The sequence below is a fragment of the Barbus barbus genome (assembly GCF_936440315.1).
Source record: "Barbus barbus genome assembly, chromosome: 3".
NCBI classification, from domain to species: Eukaryota; Metazoa; Chordata; class Actinopteri; order Cypriniformes; family Cyprinidae; genus Barbus; species Barbus barbus.
Window position 1 is genome coordinate 43,502,683 of NC_136731.1, and position 9,978 is coordinate 43,512,660.

General features: G+C 37.8%; 1 protein-coding gene across 4 annotated transcripts; it reads left to right on the plus strand.

Annotated features, from left to right (window-relative positions):
• On the plus strand, window positions 1-9,336 carry LOC306852428 (intercellular adhesion molecule 3-like). Of its 4 annotated transcripts, XM_079389227.1 has the most exons (10): window positions 17-186; window positions 2,779-3,057; window positions 3,146-3,475; window positions 3,714-3,938; window positions 6,072-6,941; window positions 7,130-7,211; window positions 7,493-7,593; window positions 7,660-7,791; window positions 8,981-9,084; window positions 9,163-9,336. In XM_079389227.1, the coding sequence occupies exons 1-5, from the start codon at window positions 123-125 to the stop codon at window positions 6,569-6,571; spliced, it is 1,398 nt and encodes a 465-aa protein (XP_079245353.1). In that variant the 5' UTR covers window positions 17-122; the 3' UTR covers window positions 6,572-6,941; window positions 7,130-7,211; window positions 7,493-7,593; window positions 7,660-7,791; window positions 8,981-9,084; window positions 9,163-9,336. The 4 variants fall into 4 exon arrangements, with proteins under 4 accessions (XP_079245355.1, XP_079245354.1, XP_079245353.1 ...); XM_079389229.1 differs by lacking the exons at window positions 7,130-7,211; window positions 7,493-7,593; window positions 7,660-7,791; window positions 8,981-9,084; window positions 9,163-9,336 and having other exon boundaries at window positions 1-186; window positions 4,436-6,575; XM_079389228.1 differs by lacking the exons at window positions 7,130-7,211; window positions 7,493-7,593; window positions 7,660-7,791; window positions 8,981-9,084; window positions 9,163-9,336 and having other exon boundaries at window positions 4-186; window positions 2,776-3,057; window positions 4,436-6,569.
• The last annotated feature ends 642 nt before the right edge of the window (window positions 9,337-9,978 follow it).

The following is a 9,978-nucleotide window of genomic DNA, read 5'->3' on the forward strand; positions in this document are numbered from 1 at the left end:
ATTGTGTGCTGGAGGTACAGCTATTCAGTCACAGACCATATACAGTCAAGAGTTACAGACATAAACTCTGGTCCTATTTGCAATATTTTCTGTTCAATTGATTTTCCTTGAGCACATTGAATATGCTTCAACATTTCTGTGGATTTGTTTATCTCTCTGCCGTTTCACAGCTTCTGAGTCTCACAGGTTTGTATGTTTTATTTGTTTCATGCCTGAAGTGCAAACATCTGTTTATCTGAAATGATTAGTTTATTTGGAGATTAAATGATTGTAACTTTATTATTTATCTTCGGACCAGTGTTTGAGGTGTGAAATTCATTTCTGTTCAGTTGACGTTTGTTTTTTATTGCATATGATGATACTGACAATAGATAAAAAAAAAAAAAATCTCAAGCTATTTAGCAAAAATGGATCCAAAGCATATGCATCAATGAACAAAATGTTTAAAATTGGGTACTCGACAAAGATGATGATAATAATAATAATAAACGTCAGCACCAAAAATGCAAAACAGTTATATATTGTTCACACAAGGTATCGTTTTGAGCTACTAGGCTCTTTGTCAGACAATAAAAAGTTATTTAAAACATGTCTTTATATGTACAAGTGATTAATCAATGAATATCAAAATCTTCGTTTAATCCCTAGGGGCTATCTAATGTGTAAATTTAAAAAGTCTCACATCTCAAAAGTGTTTTATCTCCTCCAGTCCATGGACATTTGACTAATTCGGTTCCTCGGCTGAATGTCAAAAAGTCACAAATTGCTGAGCCACCAGACTTTTAAGTTATCGATTTCTCAATGATATTCTGAATTGAGGGTTTTTACCCACATAGCAAAGACCGCAGGGGCAATGCAACATATAGCCCACATTAGCAGTTTTACATTAAATAGTAGGCCAATCTCTTATTTTTCAATTTTGCAATATGAGAATGTTTGAAGTTTGAGTTTTATTGGTAAAATTGCATTGTTGAATGTTACCACATCCAAAATTGCCAAAGGGTACCTTACACTCACGTTGTGACAGGCTATTCATAAATTGGCAGACTGAATCCATCCTTACATGTGACCCTGGACCACAAAATAAATAAGCTTTCCATTGATGTACGGTTTGTTATGATCGGACAATATTTGGCTGAGATATAACTATTTGAAAATCTGGAATCTGAGGGAGCAAAAAAATCTAAATATTGAGAAAATCTCCTTTAAAGTTGTTCAAATGAAGTTCTTAGCTATGCATATTACTAATCAAAAATTAAGTTTTGATATATTTACGGTAAGAAATTTACAAAATATCTTCATGGAACATGATCTTTACTTAATATCCTAATGATTTTTGATCATTTTGACCCATACAATGTTTTTTTGGTTTTGCTGCAAATATACCCCAGCGACTTCAGACTGGTTTTGTGCTCCAGGGTCACATATGCTCTTGCTCTAAGCCTATCTGATTAAATCGCTGCTTGATGTTGAAAGTCTGCATCTCTACTGCAAATTCGGTGAAGGTACACAACTGAACTGAGAGATTGTTACATGGTACATTTCATCATCCTGAGTCATTAAAATGCTCTTTACCAATGTATTACGATCAGTAGGTTTTCAGTACAAGCTGATGCAGACGTAATAATGAGCGCATCTGAAAAACTGATTTTATGCTGATGGAATTCAGTGGTGAATATCATTAACCAGTCTATGAAACTCTAAGAACGGAGATTCAGTACCATACCATAAAAAAACATACTGTTTCCACAGCACAGTAGGTTTCAGTCTGTATGGTGTACAAATTGTTGTTGAAATATAGTACAAAACGATGCAAAACTAGGGGCCATTTTCGAACCATGCTTACACTAGAGATCAGATGCAAATGCAAAATAATTATATGACAGTACAGATTTAGTCCATTCCAGCAGACGTACTGGGAACTTTACTGGTCAAGAAAAAATCCAATGGCTTTTAGTCCACCTTGGAATGAAACATCCAGACATTCAACATCCATGGTCACTAAAAAACTGAATGTCACAGAATTAAAGAGATGATAAAGTACCCTACAAAATGTAGCAATAGAATTAGTCAAATATCCACTGCATGTGGAGGGTGACGGTAATAATTCATTTTATTTTAGATTTACACTGTAGGGGGTTAAATGAAGATTTCAATATTTCTGTTTTTTTGGTATGATTTTGATTTTGCAGACATCGTTTGTAAAATTATAAATTTTATATGTTTTGACTTTCATAGTATTTTGCATTTATTTTTTGCATTTTCATTTCATGATCCTTTCTTTCACTTTTTCTTCAAAGGTCGTTATTCTTGATTAATCACTCGTGAGTATAAAGGCCTGACTGAAATGACTTTGCTATGGTCTGACACAGAGCCTGTTAGCTCAACTTTACCTCGTGTGAAGTCCAATATTAAATTGTTTTGCATGTTTAGAGCATGGCGTGCCAATTTGAGTTTTTTTTTCTCAAGCTATTAAGTAAATGTCCTTGGCCCAATTCTATAAAATACAAAACTCTAGAATTGATAACTATATAAATCTATAGATGCACCAAATGATCCTTTAATTATCCATTTTAAATGATAGACAGATATTTTGAAAAGATTGATAGTAATAGCATTATGGAATGCAGATACTGTGAAGGAACGTTATATACATGATAAGAGTGTGTAGTGAAAAATATACTTTGTGTATTAACATATTAGAAAATATGATGAAAAGCTGTGATATTAGCTCTAAGAGTTTTGTTTAATAAAAATCCTTCTCAATGTGTTCAGCAGGTGCAGAAGCTGAATGTCCTCTTCAGCTCAACCCACAGAGAGTTGTAGTGAGATACGGTGATCCTGTTGCAGTTAACTGTAGCACCTCAGTCCAGCATGAAGGGATGGGATGGGAAGCCAGTGAGGGAGCAGTGCCCAGGACCAGACGACAGAGTCTGATCACATGGAGTGTGTCACAACTGACAGAATGGGACATAAGACCAGTCTGCTACATGAACTATAAAACAAGTGATAGGAATCCGAATGAGTGTATAGTAGAGCTCCCAGTCACTGTTTACAGTCAGTTCTCTGTTACTGATATTATTCTGTTCATTCTCAGAAATATCTAATCACAGCAGATTTAGAGTGTGTAAATCTTCCTCCACAGAGACTCCAGACCGTGTGTTCATCAGCACTGTGGACCACAGCGGACCGATGATGGAGGGAGAGCAGTATAAGCTCCAGTGTGACGTTCACAATGTGGCTCCTGTTCAGAATCTCTCTGTCAAATGGTACAAAGGACAGACTCTGCTGGATCAAACCACCTTCACTGACACTAGCGAGACTCCAGTGAATGAAACCGCCACACTCCTGATCCGTCCAGACAGAGCTGATGATGGAGCTCAATACCGGTGTGAAGCAGAGCTGGATCTGGGAGAAGAAGGACCTCAACCTCATCCTATAAATTCATCAAAGCCTCTTAATATTGAAGTTTACTGTAAGTTTATTATTCCTAAACTAGCCATATAATTCAGTTAATATTTTCTAAAGGGTCTTCTAGTGAGAAAAATGTGCAACTATCATATTTCATCACACAGAGATATAAATATGACATATTATGAATTACATGAAGACAGAGAAAAGGTTTCAGCTGTGCAGTATTTATGGTGATCTGTTAATAACAGCGGCTCATCATGTTTCTGTTGTGCTGAGGAATGTATCTCTGTCCTCCTCAGATAAACCACAACACTCCAGTTCAACAGAGACCATCATTAAAGCCGACGAGGCTACACTAGACTGTACAGTGAAGGCAAACCCGGCTCCTGCGTACACATGGCACTCAGATCATCTGGAAGAAGAGATCAGCTCCTCAGTGCTCAAGTCCTCCACACTCAGTCCAGGAACCTACACGTGCACCGCCACAAACACTCTGGGAAGGCACAGCAAAGTGTTCATCCTGGGTTATGAATGAAAATATGATATCATCTCATTTTTAAATTTTTGCAGCAATTATTATTTTGTTCATATTTGGATAAGATTTCAAATGTGCATTATGTGTTATTTTGCTCTCAGTGCACATTTGAGACATTATCTGATGACTTGAATACTTTGTGCATATTTATGTTTAGTTTTTCTTCTAAATGTTGGTTTGGGGGTCTCTTATTTTATGCATTGTGTTCGATTTCTGTGTAAAACCAGAGTCTCTTTTTTTTATACACTCTTAAAAATTAACCTTTAAGGTTCTTTCTGGAAAATGTTTCTTTAGATTTTTTTAAATATTCTTCACAAAAACAGTTTATTTTCCGTTTTAAGAGCTTTTGGGGAACCAAGAATGTTTTTTCTGTGGCACCTCTGGGAAACACCTCTTTTTTATGAACACCTGTATTTCTAAAGAGTGCATCTGTAGACAGGGACTGAAACACTTGAGTGTTTTATTAACACTGCTTTTCATCCACAGGTGTTCGTCTCACATTCTGGACTGTTCTTGCTTTTTTCCAGTTGTCTGTTGCATTGATTATTGTGATTTAATTAATAGTCACACAACAGAGATAATTATTCACAGTATTGTATTTTCTTTCTTTCTACTCTGCTGGGAATTCATCAAATGTGTTGACTTGTAGTGGTTCATCAGTCATGCATACGAAGTCAGGGTGGACCGCTACAACACATCACTTTTATTTAGAAATAAATTCCAGCCTTTAGATGTTAGCATGAAATTAACAAATGTTCTTTTGGATTTTTTTTATTTTTGACAAATATTCAATTTTTTCTCTTAATATGAGGGTATATAAAGTTGCAAGTTTGAAAACAATACAATATTGCATTGGGAATCTAGTATATGGATTGTTACCCTGTAACACGGCATTTAGCGGATGTATATTCATTACACAGAGCAGCTTTTAAAATTCTTCTGTATTCGGTGTGAATGTGAGCTGAGCACAAGATGAGCGCTCAGACTGCACGGGGCATCTCATGACCCTCGGCTAGCAGCAGCCCTATAGGAAGAAAATGTATGTTGAGTGGTTGAACAGCAGCAAAATAAAGCTTGACTTCTTTGGCTTTGAATTCCTTCTCATTTTTTCTCATTTTGCTGAGTGTTAGTTTGTTAGGGGAAATGTGCTTGATGAGTTTCAGAGGAAACAGTGAAAGGGTGGAGCTTCAAAATGACTTAAAGGGTTATATGTTTAGATGAAGGAGTTAATCACAACAAAGCCTTCAGTCAGAGTATGAATTTGCCATATATCACAGTGGGTGGGCTCTTTTGACTGGGGTCAGTAAACAACCACCCTGAACACCTGAGCCTAAAAACAAACCTAGTTTACTTTATAATGTGTCAATATTAAAAACCTGAACAAATTACTAGCATCTGGCACCCGCTTTGAATGATATCCCTCGATTGAATGGGTGTTATCAGGTCACAGATAAGGCCAGACCGGACCTGTTACACCTACTGGTAGGCTGAGAAGGCTGTTATCATCGAATGGCTGTAAGTCAAAGTCTGATTACAGTTTTATAGAGACATTTGTCATATGCTTATGCTTTGTTAATTAAATAATGTTGGGCAGAGTTTTCAAACATATATGGAAAGGTGCTATAAAGGTGTTTAAATCCAGCTTAGTAGTGGTCAAATATTATGCACTGATACAGTGCACAGTAAAAGTGATATGTAATATTAAAAAGTATCTGTAGCACAACTTGTAGTAAAGTGAATAATATAATAAAATAGCGAGCACAACAGTACAATAACATAAGTGATATAATATATCTTTCTCTGGGAATAGAGTGGTTTAGTTGTGACGTCAGAAGCTGAGTAATTCTGAAGATGCACCTGTACTCTATAATGAGTTTGTGAATTAAGTTAATTGGTAAAATAAGGTCTGTGGTAAACAACTTGACAAAACATTTTGCTATACAATGCAAATTACACTCACTCATGCAGAAAACACATTATGAAAATATTGTTTATTTTTCAACATGTGTGCAGTTTAACAAAATATCAAAGCCTGGTTATGTTTAACACAGACCAGAATATGAGAAACTTTCTGTTAATCAAAATGAATAATCATTATTAAAGATCAGGCCCTTTCTGACAGAGCATGCTGCGCAACTTCTTGTCCAGGCCCTGGTTGTTTCTAGACTGGACTACTGCAATGCTCTTCTGGCTGGTCTGCCATCAAACGCAATCAAACCTCTACAAATGATTCAGAATGCAGCGGCACGACTGGTCTTCAACGAGCCCAAAAGAGCGCATGTTACACCTCTCTTCATCTCCTTGCACTGCCTACCAGTGGCAGCTCGCATCCAGTTCAAGTCACTGATGCTTGCGTACAGATCTACCACAGGCTCTGCACCCTCCTACTTCCACTCACTATTACGCACCTACATCCCCTCCAGAAGTTTGAGATCTGCTAGTGAGCGACGCCTTGTGGTACCATCACAGAGAGGCTCAAAATCACTCTCCAGAACATTCTCGTTCACCATTCCTGGCTGGTGGAATAATCTTCCCACCCCTATCCGGAACGCCGGATCCCTGGCAACCTTCAAGCAACAACTGAAAACTCATCTCTTTCGGCAGTACTTGACTTCATCCTAAACTTAAAAAAAAAAAAAAATAAATAAATAAAAAAAAGATCACATGATCTGCAGATGTTTCTCCAAACGCTTCATCCGTCATTGATTTGCTGAGTTTACATGTCGTTCACCTTTAATCAGAACAAATAAAGACATGCTGGGACTGAAAGACTGATACAGTTGAACTGTAATGAACTGAGAGTGTGTGTGTGTGTAGAGTGCAGTGTGCGGTTTGTGCAGGTGTGTTTGGATGTGGAAGCGTCTGCTCTGCTGTGTGTGTGTGTGACGCAGCGCTGCAGCGACCTCTGACCTCTATAGATGGCGCTCTTCATCCCATCGGACACAGCGGCGCTACAGGCCTCATGACAGCGCTGAGCGCACTCATGCTAACGGTACACACACACACACACAAACTAGTTTTGACCTTCATGTTGTGTTTTGGTTACTTTGACCCAGAGAGGATTTGGGAAACGGCAAATTAGGGTGACGGATTTTCAGCACAGCACAAGAGTTGAACACAGTGTGATTGAGTGAGAGTGAATGGGTCAATGACTGGTGTGTGTGTGTGTGTGTGAGACAGATGCAGGATCTGATGGTCAGTGCCGCTCTGAACTGTCTCGGGTCTCTGATGGGATTTCTGCGCAGACGGATCCCTCAAACCGGTACAAACACACACACACACACACACACACACACACACACACACGCTCAGTCATGCAGTGAAAGCGGTTCACTAGTTAAAAGCGCTCAAGAATCAGTCAGATCCTGTTTCTGCTGGTGTTTAGCACAGGTTTCTGTGAGAGAAACTATATCAATAACCTGAAAGAAAGACACTGGAGGACTATGAGATGAGCTCACTGATGGAGTCAAACATTAATAACAGGCTTTAGATGGACAAACACACACACTTGATTGTGTTATTGTTGTGTGTGTGTGTGTGTAGCGCAACACATGGTGTGTCAGCCGTGGATGCGGTTCCTGCTCTTCTCTTTACTCTCCTGTGACCAGAAACTGAGACCTGCAACGCTGCAGCTGCTCACACAGGTAACACACACACACACACACACTCTTCAGCTCTGTTCTTTTGTCTGAGTGTGTGTTTGTGTGCAGCTGGTGTGTTTCAGCGGCGGAGTCTCACACTGGAGGACTGAAGTTGAGTCTGTGTGTGAGGAGATTGAGAAACGAGGAGCGACGGACCTCTCTGATGACAGCACACACACACTGAGACTGATGCTCACACAGGTGTGTAACACACACACACACACACACACACACTGAGACTGATGCTCACACAGGTGTGTAACACACACACACACACACACACACACACACACACACACACTGAGACTGATGCTCACACAGGTGTGTAACACACACACACACTGAGACTGATGCTCACACAGGTGTGTAACACACACACACACACACACACACTGAGACTGATGCTCACACAGGTGTGTAACACACACACACACACACACACACACTGAGACTGATGCTCACACAGGTGTGTAACACACACACACACACACACACACACTGAGACTGATGCTCACACAGGTGTGTAACACACACACACACACACACACACACTGAGACTGATGCTCACACAGGTGTGTAACACACACACACACACACTGAGACTGATGCTCACACAGGTGTGTAACACACACACACACACATGTTGGGTTTCCATGTTTTATGGGGACATCCCATAGGCGTAATGGTTTTTATACTGTACAATCTGTATGTGCTATTGCCCTACACCAACCCTACACCTAAACTTAGCCCTCACAGGAAACATGCTGCATTTTTAGATTTTCAAAAAACTTTATGCTGTATGATTTATAAGCTTGTTTCCTCATGGGGACCAAAAAATGTCCCCACAAGATTAAGATTTACTGGTATTACTATCCTTGTGGGGACATTTGGTCCCCAGGACGTGATGAATACCAGGTGCACACACACACACACACACACACACACACACTACTTTCAGAAGTTTGATCTTTTAATGTTTCTGAAAGAAATCCCTTCTGCTCACTAAGGCTTATTTGACCAAACATGCAGTAAACATTTAGAAATATTAAAATAGCGGTTTTCTATGTGAATATCTGTTAAGATGTAATTTATTTCTGTGATCAAAGCTATATTTTCAGCATCATTACTCCAGTCTTCAGTGTCACATGATCTTCAGAAATCATAATAATATACTGATTTACTGCTCAAGAAACATTTAAGTGATACGTTTTATTTCTCAGGATTCACAGATGAATATAAAGATCAAAAGAACAGCATTTATTTGAAATAGAAATACGTCTTTACTCTCACTTTGATCAATTTAATGCACCCTTGATCAGTTAAAGTATTAATTTTATCTGAAATGTTCTGAGTGTGTTATTAATGTGTGTGTGTGTGTGTGTGTGTTCAGTGTTGTGCTCTTTCTCCTCCTGATGATCTGAGGATGAGGATGGAGGCTATACAAGAGTCACTCAAACATCTTCCTCCCTCTGAGAGCTCGAGCAGACACGTGCTGTATCCTTAATACACACACACACACACACACACACACACACACACTGATGATGCTTTCCTTAACACAGTGTGTGCCAGTCGGGTTGGACAAGTCTCTGTCTGTCTGTCTGACTTCATAATCAGCACTCAGGACCTATGAAACACACACACACACACACACACACACACAATAACACACACACACACACACACACTTCTGATGAGTTTGACTTCTGTTCCTGCTGAAGATGTTTGTTACTAAAATATCTTTTATATGCCTATTTATTTAGATTAATAATAATTAGTTATGTAATATATTAAAAAAGTTATTGTTTAATTAATTATATAATTTGTTGAGTAACAAAAGTTATTGTTTAATAATAATTGCTATTAATAAGTAATTACTCGGTCTGTCATTTGTGTTGTGAAATGATTATTGGTTCATGTTCATTTTTTACTTTTTTGTAATTTTCATGGTTATTTATTAATATGAATTGCTATTAAAAGTTACTCATTTTATTAAGTGCTCTCAAGAATGGTTATTGAACTAAAATAATTATTAGTTACTCATTTTAGAGACAAATATGGGTATTGATTAATATTATTTTGTACTATCAATTATAATCACTCAACAGAAATGGTTGATTAATATTCATTTTTAATATTAATAATAATGTAAATAATTTGTTACTCTTTATAATTTGAGTACAGACAGAATGGTTGATTTATTTTTATTTTGTACTATTAGTATTAGTTAAACATTTTTTAATAATTGAAGCAAAAATGGTTTATGGTTTAATGTTTATTTTTTCTGTAAATTATCATGTTGCTCACTTTATAATTGCAGTGGTGACATGTTTATCATTCATTTGTAATATTAATTCATTATAATTACTCATTTTATGTGTGCGGTAA

What these genes read in the sequence shown, in the direction of transcription:
- LOC306852428 (XM_079389227.1), top strand. Translation starts at nt 123, where the DNA reads ATGCTTCAACATTTCTGTGGATTTGTTTATCTCTCTGCCGTTTCACAG. An exon ending in GCTCCCAGTCACTGTTTACA is followed by an intron (nt 3,058 to 3,145) that starts GTCAGTTCTCTG and finishes CTTCCTCCACAG; the next exon opens with AGACTCCAGACCGTGTGTTC. An exon ending in CAGCAAAGTGTTCATCCTGG is followed by an intron (nt 3,939 to 6,071) that starts GTTATGAATGAA and finishes CCTTTCTGACAG; the next exon opens with AGCATGCTGCGCAACTTCTT.